Source organism: Hemiscyllium ocellatum, chromosome 19 (assembly GCF_020745735.1).
Source record: "Hemiscyllium ocellatum isolate sHemOce1 chromosome 19, sHemOce1.pat.X.cur, whole genome shotgun sequence".
In the NCBI taxonomy this organism is placed as follows: domain Eukaryota; kingdom Metazoa; phylum Chordata; class Chondrichthyes; order Orectolobiformes; family Hemiscylliidae; genus Hemiscyllium; species Hemiscyllium ocellatum.
The window spans coordinates 54,802,770-54,821,196 of record NC_083419.1 but is presented as its reverse complement, the minus strand read 5'-3'; the positions used below and the strand labels follow the sequence as shown (position 1 = coordinate 54,821,196).

General features: G+C 42.0%; 1 protein-coding gene across 1 annotated transcript; it reads left to right on the top strand.

The window, feature by feature from the left end:
• The first annotated feature begins 1,027 nt into the window (after nt 1–1,027).
• Nucleotides 1,028–16,715, top strand: LOC132824985 (prosaposin receptor GPR37-like). Its single transcript, XM_060839932.1, has 2 exons — nt 1,028–2,781; nt 13,108–16,715. The coding sequence occupies exons 1-2, from the start codon at nt 2,041–2,043 to the stop codon at nt 13,921–13,923; spliced, it is 1,557 nt and encodes a 518-aa protein (XP_060695915.1). The 5' UTR covers nt 1,028–2,040; the 3' UTR covers nt 13,924–16,715.
• Nucleotides 16,716–18,427: the final 1,712 nt, after the last annotated feature.

Below are 18,427 nucleotides of genomic sequence, written 5' to 3'. Positions count from 1 at the left end.
AACCACAAGGTATGAATTCAGATTTCTCCAGCTTCCTCATTTCCCCTCCCCCCACCTTGTCTCAGTCGGTTCCCTCAACTCAGCACCGCCCTCCTAACCTGCAATCCTCTTCCTGACCTCTCCGCCCCCACCCCACTCCGGCCGATCACCCTCACCTTGACCTCCTTCCACCTATCCCACCTCCATCGCCCCACCCCCTAGTCCCTCCTCCCTACCTTTTATCTTAGCCTGCTTGGCTCTCTCTCTCTTATTCCTGATGAAGGGCTTATGCTCGAAACGTCGAATTCTCTATTCCTGGGATGCTGCCTGGCCTGCTGTGCTTTGACCAGCAGCACATTTGCAGCTGTGATCTCCAGCATCTGCAGACCTCATTTTTTACTAGCTGGAGATTAGAGTCAAGATTAGAGTGATGCTGGAAAAGCACAGCAGATCAGGTGGCATCTGAGGAGCAGGAAAATCAGCATTTCGGGCAAAAGCCCTTCATCAGCCCTGATGAAGGGCTTTTGCCCGAAACGTTGATTTTCCTGCTCCTCGGATGCTGCCTGACCTGCTGTGTTTTTCCAGCATCACTCTGACCTTGTGTAAAAGTGTTGCCAAGTCCCTGACTGAGCTATCCTTTCTGCAACACATTGTGACTCTCCTGGTTTTGAACCTTGACAGCCAAGTTTGTTTCTTATTGCACCTACTACAAGGCCATAAGAAATAGCAACCAGAGTATATATACCATTCGGCCAACTGAGCCCGCTCCGCCATTTCATAGGTTCTTGGCTGACCCAACATAAATTGGCGCCCTGATATCCTGAGGTCATGCCCTCTGACCCTCGAGGGGGAAACATTCTCTCAGCATTTACCCCTCAAGCATCCAAGTGAGATCACTTCAGTAATCCTTTCCCAAGGAAGACAGCGCCTTTTTGAAGGAGAGATGAAATACTGAGCACACATCAGGCTGTGGCAGACTGGATACTTCTGCTGCAATGACTTGCCTTTCACAGGAGGGAGCTGTTGGCACACGAAGCGGGTGATGGTTACAGAGAGATAGGGAGTGTGTGTGTCTGTGTGTGCACACCGAACACTGACTGGTCCGGCTGATTGCGGAGACATTCAGTGCCCAGACGTGGAGCACTGGGGTGGAGTTCTTAACAGGTAGAGCGGAAGGAACTCCCGGAACGATGGGTCACCACTGCCCGCTGGCCAGTCGTTCATTTACAGGCACTCCGATATAGGGAGCGGAGCGTTTGCGGAAAAAAACGCTGGAGGGGGAAAAAAATACTATGCACCTTCCATTCGACCCACCTTTGGAAGGGAATAAATGCGATTGAAGTGAAAGTACCGAGCGAAGTAAGAGGGGCTTAGACTGGCAGCCGCTGAATCCTGCAGTTTGTCCGGAGATGAGTGAGTGACCCGAGCTGTGTGAGTCGGTAGCTGGTGGGTGGTTCCTGAAGGGAAGGGAACACAGGAGTTGCCCGCACACCTACCCACAGGGAACACAGTCCACGCCGGACGCTGCACCTTCCCGAAGCCCTTGCACTCTCTGAAGGACTCCAGCCTCTTGTGTGGTTCACCTGCTCTCAATAAGGAATTTGAACCTCTCCACTCCCCAACAACAACCGGTGGGAACGAAAGACAGAGAGAGAGAGAGAGAGAGAGAAAAGAGGGGAGAAACGCACGAGTTGAAATCCAAACAGCCCACCGTGGGGTTTGCTGCACCTGAGTGGAAGGGAAACGGAGGAAGTTGCAAAGCGTTGAGAGGCGAGTCATGATGCGGACACAGAACTGAGCAAATCCCCCGGAGGAGAGTGTTGGGCTGGGAGGGACAGTGAATGGTTCAGTCCTGCCTCAGTGATGCTGAGACTTGACTCCGGATTTTCAAGGAAGCCCCTCCAGTATACTTCCAGAGAGCGCGTTTCTTTATATATGTGTGTCTATGAAATAAAATGGGAATCTGGGAACTGCCTCGGTGTGTGCAGGGACTGAAGACTGAGGGAGAGGAGGGGGATTGAGAGGGAAAGTGACTTGCACACCGCCCCGAGCGCTGTGAAGATGCGCTGCTGCCTGCTCGCCTTTGCATTCTGTGCCCTGTCTGGGACACAGCCGAGTGGAGTCCCTGGGGAGCGCCTGAGGACTGAGGACAGGGCTCCAGCCGGGCCGGGCTCTCTCTCAGCCGGCAGCCGGAGGAGAGGGGAGGGCGTCCCGGTGCTGCTGCCCCAAGGAGCCGCTTCTGGGCAAGCGGGGGGCTTTTTCCGGAGGTCCAAAAGGGGAGCGGCTGGCCAGCCGAGAGGGAGCGGGAAGAAGCGAGGGAGGGCTGGACATGCTGACAACTCCACTGGCGAGCTGCACTGGGAGTTGGCTGCTCCCCTGTTTCTCAACAGCTCGGCAGGCCGCTCCGACACTGCCCCAAGAGCAGTGGGCTACCTCAACAGTTCGGGTGGCTCTGTCCCGGTCCCGGACAGTGCTCCGGCTCTGCTCCCTGTCCAAGCCCCAGGCAGGAGGCGCCAGCTGAAGAACCCTTTCTACCCTGTGACCGAGGACTCGTACGGCGCCTATGCTGTGATGTGCCTCTCCATTGTCATTTTTGTGATTGGCATCATGGCCAACCTGTCCATCATGTGCATCGTCTGCCACAACTATTATATGAGGAGTATCTCCAACTCACTCCTGGCCAACCTCGCTTTCTGGGACTTCATCATCATCTTCTTCTGTCTGCCTCTGGTCATATTTCATGAGCTGACTAAAAAGTGGCTGCTGGGAGATATTTCCTGCAAGGTGATCCCTTATCTTGAGGTGAGCAATGAACTGGGCAAGCAGCCTCACTCGCGGTGAATGAATGGCTACACACTTTGTTGGATCCTGGCACCCTAACATTGCAGCTGGTGTGTAAGCATTGCAAATAACTCATTCATTCTTCAGCTGTGGGCCTTACTGGCAAGATCGGCGTTTGGTGGTCATCCCTTGTGGGTCTTGTGAAGGTGTTGATCGGCAATCTTCCAGAATGCCTGCACTGACTCATTGGGAGATACGCGCTGTGTGGGCGATATGGGCTGCAAGGGCCATACGCGCTGTGTGGGAGATACGCGCGATGTGGAAGATACAGAGTGTGCAGGCAATACAGGCAGTGAAGGAGATGTGTGGGAGATACAGGCTGTGTGGGTGACACGCAGTCTGGGAGATACATGCTGTTGGGGGATACGTGATTTGTAGGCGATACTCGCTGTGAGGGAGATACGGACTGTGTGGGTGATGCAGGCTGTGTGGGAGACGCAGACTGTGTGGGAGATGCAGGCTGTGTAGGCAATATGGGTTGTGTATGTAATACAGGCTTTGAAGGAGAAATGCGTTGAGTGAGAGAGGACTGTGTGGGTGATTCAGGCTGTGTGGGAGATGCAGGCTGTGTAGGAGGTGCATACAAGGCTATTACATAAATGTTCCCTGGAGATCTAAGAGCCCCATGAGCATTTTCTTGTCTGTTGCCTCTACCATACTATATTGCCTGTTCCAGATAATCTCTAATGCTACTGAAGAGTCACTTACTCGAAACATTAATTCTCCTTTCTTCCCACAGATACTGTCAGGCCTGCTGAGTTTCACCAGCAATTTCTGTTTTTGTCTCTAATGCTACTATTTCAGGGCAGGTCAGGACCCACTCTGAAGATATACTTCATTCATTCACTGCAATGCCAAGTGGCTCATAGGCAGATAAAGCATTTCTTTATTTGAAAGCAAAATATTTCAGATGCTGGAAATCTGAAACAAAGCACAGGGAATGCTGAAGAAACTCAGATGGTGAGACAGAGAAACAGAGTTGACATTGCCCTTCCGGTATGACTTCCTCAGATCAAAAGCATGTGTTTATGTCTAGTTCATAGTTAGTTTTTGTTTTCTGGAACAGTGTCACTCCCCATTCAGTGGGGTTAGTCAGAGGACTCTCACGCTCTTCCCACAGGCATAGGCATGTCGGAATAATTTACAGGTTGATAATCTGTCCTGTTTAGCGACATTATAAGTCCCAAGTCCTGGAGAAGGACTTAAGCTAAAGCTATACTGCCACTTTAGTTGGGATGCGAAGTGGTAACTTGTTGATAATAGCACTGAACCTGCACTGAAAAGGCCACTGTAAATTGTGACAGTTGCCTTTGTGACCGGTAGAATTCGTACATTTGGAAAGGAAGTCGATACCAAGACTGGAAACCTGAAATAATATTTCCAAAATCAGAGCACTCAGCAAGCCAGTCAGCTCCTGCATCAAGCCAAGGGCTTAATGTTTCAGGGGAACTGAAACGAAAACTGATTTTTAAACAATATATTGCAGAACAGCTGAAAAGAGGCAGCTTTATTAATGAGTTGAGTAATATGCTGCTTAAAGTTATTATCTTTCTTCATCTCCGTTTCCTTGGTAACAGCATGTTGGGGAAATGGCTTGTCTGTTCATCTGCCTTGTTACATTAAGATAGATGTTATCACCCAAGTTAATAATTAACGTTGAACATTCTATAATAATATTCTGGCAGCCTTATACAAATAGAAGACAGACACAAGCATACATTGGGTCTCACCTGTCCCATGGTTGAATGTGACAAATATATGCTGTGTAAATATCATAAACTATTGGATTCCTTCTTGTGAGCTGATTTATATTCGTAATATAACGGGTATGACAAGGTATCCAAATACAAGAGAAAATCAGCAATGATCGATCCTGTAATAATACCTCTAGTGAAATAAGCCTGATTGATTGCGTGTTTTACTGGTAACATCAGTGCATAACAGGAAGATATGAGCAAATTTCTGAATAGATCTGTCAGTGGTATTGTATTAAGTTAAAACCCATAATAGTTTTAAAGTAATCCTGTCTTGACGATTCTCAACTGTTAAAGTTAAATTCATGCATTTGTACTCCAGCTCTGTTAAAAATGGGATCCACAATTGCAGTTTCTGTGTAGGATCAATTCATTGGCTGCTTGCAGTTTGACTTCAACTACTGAACAAGCCTTCAGTGTGCCAGATACAACAACATTGCTTCACAATATAACAAGTAATCCCAATTACTGTAGTGTTCTTAAGGATCTAGCAAATGCATTTAAGTTATTTTAAGGTATTCTTTTTAAAAGTAATATGATATTTGAGATGAATATTTTAAACAATAATATCCTGTTGTTTCATGAAATTTGCAACCTTGCAATGTAACATCATAAACATCGGCTCTCTAACATTATGCGTACAAAGGTACAAACCAGTGCGTTTTCTAACAGAGTAGGTAGTTGGTGGGGAAGTTAGATTGCAATCGTATGTGGGAATCTGGTTGATTCCCTGCTCAGGATAAGAATACAGTTAGCAGAGATTGCTTATTTCAACACATCCAAAACTTTGCCACAGTATCAAATGAATTAACTCAAAATAGTTTCAGCACTTAATTACAGATTTTCAAATATTACCCTTTAGTCAATGCCTGTTAAGTAATTGTAATATTTGGACAGGCCCAAGGGCACACAAGTGTGCCACAGCTTTCAATATGTAGTTGTTGTCTTCGTTTCCATCACTAATTCCTTCTTTGTTATGAGTTTTAACTCTGATACTCTGCAGGCATTCAGAATCATGCTTCACACCATTGCAGCAATGCTTATAATCTTCAAGGCTAAATGGGAGCGCACATTGCATCAGAACATCAGAAATGATCTTTTTCTATCATAGAATGATGAACCAAACAAAAGCTCCCTCATCTATATCATCCCTCCCACTTTATTCTGCCATCATTATAAATCTAGTCCACTAATTGGTATCAGTTAACTGCACACAGATCAAACGTCAACAGTACAAACATCAGCTTGTGTAGCTCAATTAGCCTAGCCCAGCATTCATCACATTGTAATTCACAATAGAACCCACAGCATTAAACACACAAAATTAATTAAATTGGTTTGGCAAGTGTATAAATTAGAATGACAAACTGCCACGTTTCAGAAAGTGCAAATGTATTCATAGAACTATTCAGAGTGCATTTAATTTGCCTACCATTCTGATGTGCTTTTTATATTAAAATATGCACATTATAATTTGCTGGACAAATAGAATATTAATACTGAGTTGCTAGGGCTAGCATTAGCCTATATGGTACGTGGATCCTGACTATAGTCTAGTACCTTTCAGCCAGTTAATTGCATATCGATTGTCCAAATAGTTATGCTGAGAAGTAGATAGCTTCTTATTGTCTGTGCACTGTGGTTGTAACATAAAGGCAGAGATGAGACAACACAACTTGACTCAGTGAAATCCATCCTTCTAATATTTTATAACCATGGCATCTTATTGTAATCCCAATGACTCGAATGTTTACCTATATCTTAACTAGCAGAATTTGTTAACTTTTGAGGATGCAACTGCTTAATGATATTTAAAACAAATTCCATAAGTTTCTAATACTTTATCCAAATTGTTTTGAAATAATCTTGATTAATTTTATTTGCATATTGTTTAGTATAATTCATAATGCCCCACCTATTGTTAACTAACTCCCTTCTAGACTGAAAAGCTTATACTACTCATCATTTTTCTACAATAGAGTGAAATCTATAATAGCATAATGTAATCATTGATTTATTTTAATGATGCATTTCTTTACATGCGATCCATTTTGGTCTTGTAACATTTTGATTATAGCCCTTTGTGAGGTCTGCCCTTTGTATTATAAGGTCTTAACATAAAGCAGACTTCTGTTATAATGTTCGGGTTAGGTACCCCAGCAAATTAAAATGCTTTGTTACAACATCTGAGCATCATAAATGACTTACTAGCAGCAAAGAAGGGTGAATTTATTCAATAAAAATCATTATATTCTGACACATCTTTGAAATTAGTTAAAACCCATGCTTGCCAGTAAGTGCCAATTTTGAAGCTAATAGGCTCCAGTTTTAAGTGCAAAAGGCATCAGGTTTGATCTTTGTCCTGTGTTGAATGAGTTAATCTGTGCCCAGGAGACTAAATTGAGCATTCCTTCTATTCTCATACTGTGGATATCAGGTGAGTTGAATCATAGAAACCCTACCATGTTGAAGCAGGCCATTTGACCCAACAAGTCCATACCAACCCTCCAAATACCATCCCACTCACACTCACACTATCCCTATTGCACAGCATTTCCCATGGCTAATCCATCTAAACTACCCATCTCTGGACGCAATGGACAATTTATGATGGCCAATCCACCTAACCTGCACATCTTTGGAGTGGGGAGGAAACCCAATCCGACACGGGGAGAATGTGCAAACTCCAAACAGACAGTCACCCAGGGTGGGATTGCTTGTAATAGCTTTTGAATAACTTGCTAATTGTCTATGTTTCTACTTCTGAGTTCACAAGCCTCCATTTAAAATAAATAGGCAGCACATTGTTGACTAGTGGGCACAGGAGCAGAAAATCCCAACCTCTGCCTGGGGGCACACTCGAAGTTTGTTTCCTCTAGTGAAGTACTGTTATTAGGTGACCACAGAGTCATACAACAATTAGGATCAGTTCTTTCCCAGAGGAGGTGAGGAAAGGGAGAAAATCTGAAAGGAGAGAAGTGGAATTGTGTTAAATCACATCAAATGGCCCCCACACAAATAGTATGTGCCAGTGTCATAAGTTTCTACACCTTTAGTTACTTAAATTATAATCATAACACCTGGTGTGAGTGAAATTCTTTCTGTCAATAAATTTAACAAAATAATGTGAGCCTGGCTATTATCTGCACTGCCCTTTGCTTTTAGTCCTTCCATTTTAAGTTTCTCACTATGCATGATGTGAAGAGGTACTTAATAAGATTGGATTTATGGAAAGGTGAGAGCTTTTCATCACTAAAGTCAGACAGAGATATGTCTCTCAATTTATTTAAAGTACTGGATTTAAACGAGACATTGTCTTGTACATGTATAAAGAGCCCGCATTACGAAAAGGGAACCTATTGTTTGCAAAGACAGGAGCTTAGTCTTCTTTCCTTCTACCCAACCCCCTTTCAACCGGATCTATGTATGATTCAAAGCTTTACATGGACAGTGTTAAGAAATTTAAACTAATTTCAAGTAGATCTGCGTTATAATAAAATTCTGATATTTGACATTATACTTTTGAACTTCAGATTTTATAGAAATGTTACAATGTAGACTTCATCCAATATGTTTTACCTTATAATCATCAGATTTCCCTGACAGATAGGTTCTTTTAATTGGATTCAGTGTGAAGCAAGCCTCTTGTCTTCTGTTCTGATGACTGACTTGAGTGTTGAAACATTTAAAGCTTCATTAACAGAAATATTCAGGTTTTTTTTTGTACAGAAGGACACAGAAAAAAACCTATATAAAACTTCGAGAGCAAGCCTATTGAAGTATTTTTGTATTATTTATGTGTTGAGTGAACAAGCTCCCTACAGGAAGAATGTTTGAAGTTGAAGGATTCCTTAATGCCATGCACATTCATCATACTGTGGCATAGATTAGTGACATTCACCTTGTTCCCAACACATTGCCCCAGCACTTCATGAGGAAACAAATGCATAAGCATCATTAGTGAGTGAATATTTTAAACATTGTTTTATTAAAAAGATATTCCATTAAAGGTGTTTTTTGAAGATGAGATTGATCAAAGATTAAGGATCAGTCTTGTTTTGTCAGAGAAATCTGAGTTTACACGTCTCCTTTCGACTGTATCACATAAGATGTTTGGGGCTGTTTCATTCATTCATTTATTTACTATCAAAACTTAGTAAATTGACCTTTTTCAATCCATTTTTTGGAGTAAGTGAGTCATTAGCAAAGCCAGCACTTTGTTGCCCATTCTTAATTACCTTGGATAACTAGAAATGCCAAAGTGGTGAAAGAGGAGCAGATATTACAATGCTGATTAGCAATGGTGGACAACAGACAGGATGGTAATACATTATAGAACCATAGACCTTCACAGTAAGGAAGGAGGCCATTCAGCCTAGCAGGTGTGCACCTGCTGCCAAAGAGCATCCAGCCTAACCCATTTTCCATCTCTTCCTTTGTACTGTAACCTTGTGGGCCAGCACACTTCAGTACCTGCCTCTTTCCCTGAATCTCGCCCTCTAGTTATGGAGGGAAACTTTATCTAGAGTCCTCATGAATCATACGATGTGAGACTTGGCGGGAAATTTGGAGATGATGGTCTTCTCATGGTGAAGTTCATGAGTTTGGAGAGTGCTTTTAAAGAAGTCATAGCCAGATGTCGCAGTGCAACCTGCTGAAAGGGCATAATGCAGCTACAATGCCATAGTGCCATTGAATATTCAAGATGGTAAATAGATAATGTTCTTCATCACAATTACTTAAATCTGTTGTTACAGTAGCACTTATCACGAAATACTGAGCAGACTAATGATCTTTAAAGTGTTAATTTTGATGGAAAGTAAGATGAAAGCTTTGGAAAAGTACAAAGTCTTCAAGAAAATTTTACAATGGGTGTATAATAGAGGTACATCTTGTACATTATGCATCACAATAACACACAAAATCCATTGTTTTTCATGGTTTTCATGATTTCAATAAAATAAAAATATTAAATTAGCAATGCTAAATTAATTAGTTTTGAATTTATTGTTCAGTCACCATCACAAACTGGCTGTTCAAAGGATGAATCAGAATAGCTTTTTGACTTTGAAGGCATTGTGAGAATGGTGTCTTGAGAAAAAAATGTGGCATCCCGAAATATCGTGGGTTCAAACTCAACCCAGAGACTTGTACACAATTGGGACTGACATCTCAATGTAATATTTTTGTGAGACGTGTCTTTAGATTGAGACATTAAATTGTGGATGTGAAATGTTCCTGAACACTATCTAAATAAGAGCAAGGAAGATCTCCCAATGTCTTGACCAGCACTTATTCCATAAGTAGCATGAATAAAATTGATGATCTGGTCATTTACCTCACTGATATTTGTGTCACTTATTGCTGTGAACACTTTACAGATTCATACATAACAGCATGACTGAACACTGAAAATAATTAATGGTGGAGCTTTTCAGAAGCACTTGAGGACTTGGCAGGTGCTATGTAAATGCAGCTTGTCTTTGGAAAATCTTTCAGTCATTAAAACTACAGAGAAAAACCATGTTGAACTTGATTTTTGAAGATTTCCAATCTGCCCCAAATATTCCTTTTTAAATTGCCTTTTGGGGTAAAATCACCATGTTAAACTGGATACAGTCAATTGTTTTAGCACTTCCATTCAAATGACAAAAGACCTTTAGCTCATGCATATTTATTTTTTGTCTTAATTTCTTCATTTATGTCACTGTTTTCTACTCCCACGTTTTTAGATATTCAGCTATCTATAAGGCTTAGACTTCCAAGCCTGCATCAAACTGCCATGAATTGTCAACCAACAATTGATTCTAAGGCTTTTCGCCAATGTGTGTATTGGGGTGAGATAGTTATTGCTGGGAATGGGTAAACATTAGGATAAGTCAACACAATATATAAGATCAACCAGGCATGATTTACTTTCCCCATGGCTGCTCCAGTCTCTAATCAGTACAGCAAATTTTCAACTTGACTTGGTACCAAAACTTGGTGATGCAGTCATACCACTCATTTGAAAAAAAAAATCACCTGCTGTCATTTTTCGCTCACAGGCAGCTGAACCTTAACCACATCATCGGTTTTACACTGGGGTAGCAGATTGAAAGTCTGACCACATATTGTAATTCCTTGTTCTATGCAGCAAAGGTTAAAGATGTGATTAGCCTACTCAGAATCTAAGCATTTTTGCTGTTACATTCAGAGTGACAATGGTGATGTTGCTGGACTAATGATGTAGAGAACTTGAATTGTTAATCTTCATATGCTATTTTGAAGATTTGATTTTTTTTTAAAAAACATATCAATTACAGTCTCAAAGGAACTGTTGAATTGTTATAAAAACGGCAGCTAATTCACTGGGACACTCAGCATAATAAGCTCATACTGGTACATATTTTCCACATTAGTCTCCTCCTACCCCTGTTCATGACCCACCCCCCAATCAACATTTCCTTCAACAATTTCCTCTTAGTTGCTTCTCTAAGTCCCTCTTGATACCAAGGAAATACTAGGATTAATATAGAGTGTTCTTCCATTTTATGAATCAACACTTTTAATTGCCGATTGTCTCCTTAATATCTTTACTTAATCTATATTCAAGAAGTACTTGCAAAGATCATTGTAAAAGTAACTTACATTAGTCTCACATTAGTAAACTCTATTACATGTAAATTATGAACAAAGACTTGACAGGAACTGTAAAAAATATTAATATGTATCAAAATAAATAATGACTCAGATGGTAGTTTTTTTTATGGTATCGGAAATGTGGGACTTCAGTTACATGGAGAAGTAGAAAAGAGTAAAGAAGATTTAATAGAGATGTTCAATATTATGAAGGGTTTTGTTCAAATGGATAAAAGCTAATTGTCTCCAATTGCACACAGCTCTAAGGAAATTGACAGAAAAACCAGAGATGACATGACAAAACAGTTTTTACGCAGTTGTTGTGACCTGGAATTTCACTGCCTGAAAAGGTAGTGGAAGCAGACTTAGCAGCAACGTTTTAAAGGAAATCAGATAAATAATTGAAGGGGAAATGTTTAGCTGGGCAATGGGAAAAAGCAAGAGAATATATAAATAGTTGAATAACTCACTCAAAGCACTTTTGTTGACATGATGGGTGGAATGGCTAGTTCCCTGCTGCATGATTCGATGATCTTCATTCTTCAGTGTTTGAGAAGCACATTCCTGTTGTTACTCACGCATCTGTTGTAGAAGTACCTTGTCAAAGAGGTCATTTCTGCACTCATCTGTAAACATGATCTGGATGACATTAATTTTTCTGGCCTTCCCACAGCAGGTACCAATATTGTTCAAATATTACCAAAATAAAATCAACAAATAACTTTAACAATCAGTAAAAATAGCATGAACTAATAGTGGATGTGAATTTCCACTGATAAACCTTTCTTCATGGTATTAGCAACAGGAGACATAGAGTCATACAGCATGGAAATAGTCCCTTCAGTCCAAACAGTCATTGAGTCATGGAGATATACAGCACAGAAACAGACCCTTTGGTCCAACTTGATGCGGACCAGATGTCCTAATGTAATCTTGTCCCATTTGCCAGCATTTGGCCCACATTCCTCTAAACCCTTCCTATTCATATACCCATCCAGATGCCTTTTAAATGTTGTAATTGTACCGCCTCCACCACTTCCTCTCTCAGCTCATTCCATACACGTACCACCCTCTGTGTGAAAGAATTGCCCCTTTGGTCCCTTTTTTATCCTACCCCTCTCACCCTAAACCTACACCCTCTAGTTCTGCACTCCCCCAACCCAGGGAAAAGACCATGTTTATTTACCCTATCCATGCCCCTCATGATTTTATATATGTCTATAAGGTCACCCCTGAGCCTCAAACATTCCAGGGAACCAAACATAATCCCAAACTAAACTAGTCCCACCTGCCTGCTCCTGGTCCTTATCTCTCCAAACCTTTCCTATTCATGTGCTTATCTAAGTATTTTAAACCTAACTGTACCCGCATCCAGCGCTTCCTCAGGAAGTTCATTCCACACACAAACCACCCCCCATGTAAAGAAAATTGCCCCTCACGTTCTTTTTAAATCCCTGTCCTCTCACCTTAGAAATATGTCCCCAGTCTGGAGATCTCCCATCCTAGGGAAAAGACAACTTCCATTAACTATATCGACACTCCTCATGATTTTACAAACCTCAGCCAGGTCTCCTCTCAACCTCCTTATCATCATTCAAATATGACAAGGGATTTTGAAGATCACATTTTACATCTAAACCCAAGCTAAGAAATGTGACTGTGGTGGAAGATTGCTGCATGCTATTGTCCCCAGTCCATAGGCTGCTCTTGCATTAGCAATGGCAAGGGAAGGAGGCAGTGCCAGGGAATACATCAGTGGTACAAGGATTGAAGTCACCCTCATAAATTGGCATTATTCTGCACCACATTCTTGGCCAATTGAGCTCACCCCAGTCCTTTAACTGAACTTTCCTCCGTGCAGAAATAAATAATATTGCGCCAGTTAATGTTTCTCTTATCCTTTCATCAACAGGTTGCTTCCCTTGGAGTCACCACTTTCACCTTGTGTGCGCTGTGCATTGACCGATTCAGGGCTGCCACCAATGTGCAGATGTACTACGAGATGATTGAGAACTGCTCGTCAACAACGGCCAAGCTGGCCGTCATCTGGGTGGGCGCCATGTTACTGGCGCTCCCTGAGATTGCTCTTCGGCAGTTGGTAACCGAGGAGGTGGCAGCCTCTGATGTGACTGCAGACCGCTGTGTTGTGAAGATATCGCCTAAGTTACCAGACACACTCTATGTGCTGGCACTAACTTACGACAGCGCCAAGATGTGGTGGTATTTTGGTTGTTATTTCTGTTTGCCCACCCTATTCACAATTGGTAGCTCCATCGTGACAGCTAGAAAAATCAGAAAGGCAGAAAAGTCCTGTGCCAGAGGCAATAAACGTCAAATTCAATTGGAAGGCCAGATGAACTGCACAGTCGTGGCCTTGACCATTCTCTATGGGTTCTGTATCATACCTGAAAACATTTGCAATATTGTAACTGCCTACATGGTTACTGGGGTCTCCCAACAAACGGTGGACCTTCTGCAACTCATCAGTCAGTTCCTTTTGTTTTTCAAGTCTTGCGTGACCCCAGTGGTCCTCTTCTGCCTGTGCAAGCCCTTCAGCCGGGCATTTTTGGACTGCTGCTGTTGCTGTTGCGAGGAATGTGGGCCGAAGTCATCCACGGTCGCAAGCGATGACAACGACAATGAATTTACCACAGAACTTGAGCTCTCTCCATTCAGCACAATACGAAGGGAGATGTCCACCTATACCTCAGTGGCAACGCACTGCTAAAACATTTAGCACAGCTCACTTTAACAGGATGTAGTGCCCCATCATTGTGTTCACAATGGTGTCATTTTTCACCCTGGATCAGCCATCCTTTGAAAACAAACTGGATTAAATGTCACTGCCAATGGAGCCCAAACCTATCAAGCACTGCACATTGCTATTCCTATACTTTGCAAGCAAGTCCGTTAATGAGACGAGTGTTCATTCGTGATGTTGTGCTGTAACACATTTACAAACACACGTAAGGATGAAGAGAAATCTGTTGCAGAAGTGCAATTTAGGATGGTTTTCATGCATTCAGAGCGGATGAATAAAAGAAACTTTGTGTAATGTATAAATCAAACTCCACCAGAATCCGGAGTTGAAATCACATGGTTCCTAGTCCTTGAGTATAAAGAAAGCTTAAAAGTGAAGTCTGTGACATGTGATGTGCTTAGGGGATAGTGGGGACTAGCTAACATACTGTATTTGCTCTATAGTAACTGCAGTTAGCTGATGTACATTGAATATATCTGAAGTTTGTAAGATTTATTGTTGGAAGCTGTATACATAGGCAGCATAAATGCTGGTAGACCATATATTGAGAAAATTCTGTTATTATTTTGTGATGTTGGTTTTGTAATAATGGAGAGAGATGAGTTGTAAATCAGTTATCTTTGTTTTTTTCTTGAACTTTCCTTGTTATGGGCTCCAAGACTATTTGGAATTGTGGGATATGTTTTAAAAGAAAACACTTTATTTCCTGAAAATAAAACCTTACATTGAAAAAAAAAATGAAGTATTGTGTTTAGTAAATTCGGCTGTTATCTCTGTGTACTAGCAGTACTTCAGTTGGAGCATAGGTTCATAAACATGCAGTTTGCAAACTAGGTTATCTCCAAGGGCAACGTAATGGAATTTCTGTGGGCTGACCATATGGGGGCAAGGTTTCTCAAAACTTCTCTGTTTTGTTTACGAGGTGATTTAACAAAGATATTCTAAACTGATAAGGAAATTTGATAGAATGGATATGGCAAGGTAGTTTGTACCATCAGCAGAGTTCAGAGATGTCAGGTAATTGTCAAAGTATCCAGGGATGAAATTACAAGAGTTTTCTTTTAAAGCAGAAAGTTATTCTGGAACTCAGTGGTAATTGAAGTACTGTAACTTTCAAAAGGAAATAGAATATTTGATAGACTGCAGTTGCTTAGAGAAAGAAGAGGAGCTTTGATGCTGATCAGACAAAGTGCTAGCACAGGCACTATGGAATCTTTCTCTGCCCTACAGTTTGTATGTTGAGGTGGAATATCCAGACAAATGCCACATTGGCCCCGAATTAACAAGGTTGGGGGTGGGGTGGGGGCGGTGGTCTTGAAATTGTGGATAAGCACCTAGTGCATGGGAAAGGCCCAGCATCATAGTGGTCTTTCTCATCTTATCATCACAGCCCCATTCATGTAGTCTGCTGCACAACTCCAACAAGGCAGCAGGCCAGTGGTCAGGAGCGTCGTCGAGCATTGGGAGGTCATCGTGACTTGTGGGATGGGTATCAGAAAGGGCCAGTAAATTCAGGTGGCAAATAGGGATGCTGGAGGAGTGCAGGGTGAGTGGGAAGAGCACCACTGATGAGGTCTTGATGAAGAGGAGCAGAAATCTGGGCTGTGGTAAAGACTGGGAGAAGCTGATGGCTGGTGAAAGCACTACAGCTCTTCTTGGCCCACAGGCTCATAAAGGAGTCAGGCCTTAATAAGATTAATAGTCGGCACACCCGACACAGACCCTGCAATCTAAAACACAGCCATATCCTCTCCCAGTGTAGTTACAAAGCATTGGGGCCAGGATGTTTTCTCAGTCATGACCTTAGAATGGTAAGTCGGCCAGCCCCTGTTTAATTTTTGCAGGAGCCTCAGCAATAGCCTGATTTCTGCTTTCACAAGTTTGAATGGTCAGGCTTGATGTTGGATTATTCCAACTCTATTTTCACTTTCCTTCGACCAGGAAGATTGAGGTGGTCAAATAAAGGCAATTGGTTCTATTGTAATGTATTGTGCTAGCTGAAAAGATTTTTTTTTAATCAATGGTCGCACTACATTCCTCTAATTGTTGGAATTGGGTGCCACTGGGAGTGAGTTGTTTCATGGTAACTTTGAGACATCTAGCAATTAGTAAGTGGAAGACTCATACCAATCACTGGTGGTTTTTAGGAGTTTTAAAATATACAGGGTATTTTCCACATACATAATTTAAAATCCATTAAGTTGTATATTGCTGATAAATTTGGTTCTGAGACATAGTGACAGGGACTTGCCCATGATAACTGTTTCTGTGCCACAGCTAACCTTCCAACTCTTTCAATGTGATCATGACCATGAGACTTAAAACCCTGCCATCTGCAAATGATTAGTCTTGTTATTTGCTGAGCATCTGCCTCTGCAGTATACAAGGTTAAAAATAACTGTCAAATGATCACAGATGTTCAGTCTTACTCGGCAAGTCACTAGAGAGGTTAGAATTTCATTAAAACTGTGTATGTTTATGTTCAGTTGTCTGTTACTGTCCTGCCATTGTCAAGACCAGCACTTTGGTGTCTTGCAAATTGTTATGCTACTCTTGAAACACGTATACGTCAATATTGCTCAATAAATGTGTCGCACATCAAAGTAATTTCAGTGGTTGATTGCTCTATGAAAGTTATTTTACTTATATATTTGAATGATGTTGACCTTTGCTGTACATGTTCCTTTATATTTTTGAATGGTTGGTCAGTCAACCAATGTAAATGCCTTTCTACAGAATAATAAAAATTCTACTTAAAAGTGTTGTCATAACTTAAAAGCACCGGAAACTCTGGATCATGATAGATGCAAATTTCTAAGCCACACGAGAGAGGGAAGTCAGTCCGCCCATCGGATATATGTCAGCTTTCTGGAACAATTGCTGGATTGAAATCCCCCTAGTCTAGAATTTTAGCCCCATGAGGTTATTTCCTTCAAGATTTTATTTGAAATCATTGATCATCATTGTTTCTGCCTGCCTTGCTCGCAAGCTCCAGATTATTACATGTGAAGAAATTCTTTTTCACATTTCCTTTTGTCTCACTTGTTCAGAATCTTAAATCTGAATCATTCTGGTAAATCACCTCTTCCCTACCCTCATATCCATCCTAAAGTGTGATGACCTGATCTGGGACATTACTCTGACCTGTGGCCTAATCAGTAATTCAGCATAACTTCCCTGCTTTTGTTCAGAGTACTCATTATAAACATTATGATTACGTATGCTTTGGTAAATAATATAATCTGCCAACTTCAAAGTTCTACCACATATATTTCCTCTGTTCCTGTACAGCCTTTAAAATTTGGCCATTAAGTCAAGTTGGCATCTCCTTACCCCAGAATGCACTTCTCTCAATTAATTTTCATTTGCCACAAGTTGGCGATTCCACTAAACTATTCATATTTTCTTGCAGTCATGTTGTGTCATCCTCACTATTTGCACTCCTTCAAACTTTTATTCTGCCTTCTGATATTTGTTACTATCTATATACATCAATAAATGCAGCAGTCCTAACAGAGATACAAGTAGTGTTGATTGTAGTTGTCTCTTCTCCAAGGTGGGGAATTTCAAACAAGGGGGCACATTTTTAAAGAGAAATTGAGGAATGCAGATGCTGTAGATCACAATCAAAAAGTGTGGTGTTGGGAAAGCACACAGCAGGTCAGACAGCATTTGAGGAGCGGGATGGTGGTGGGTAAATGCAGGTGGGGAGCGATAGTGATAGGCCGGTGCAGAGGGTGGAGCGGATAGTTGGGAAGGAAGATAGACAGGTGGGACAGTCCAAGAGAGTGGTGCAGTGTTGGAGGGTTAGATTTTGGATGAGGTGGGGGTGGGAAGATGAAGAAATTGATGAAATCGATGTTGATGCCGTGTGGTGGGAGAGTCCCAAAGTGGAAGATGAGGCATTCTTCCTTCAAGCGTCGAGTAGCTTAGATTTGGTGGTGGAGAAGGCCCAGGACTTGCATTTCCTTGGTGGAGTGGGAAGGGAGGTTGAAGTGGATGGCCACAGGGTGGTGGGGTTGCTTGGTGCGTGTGTCACAGAGATGTTCTCTGAAGCGGTCTGTGAATTGGCGTTGTACAGGAGACTACATCGAAAGCAATTGACACAGTAGATGAGGTGTTTGGATGTGCAGGAAAATCTCTGCTGTAAGTGAAAGGATCCTTTGGGGCCTTGAATGGAGGTGACAGGGGTGGGGGGAGGTGTGGGCACAGGTTTGCACCTCTTGCAGTGGCAAGTGAAGGTGCCAGAAGTGGAGGGTGGGCATGTAAGGGCCGTGGACCTAACAAAGGAATAGCAGAAGGGATGGTCTCTGCAGAATGCTAATGGAGGGAAAATAAATATATCACTGGTGGTGGGGTCTGACTTTTAGGTGGTGTAAATGGCAGGGGATAATGTATTGTATCAGGAGATTGCTGGGGTGGCAGGTGAGGACCCGAAGGTACTTTCCTTGTTGCATTTGACAGTGTGGGG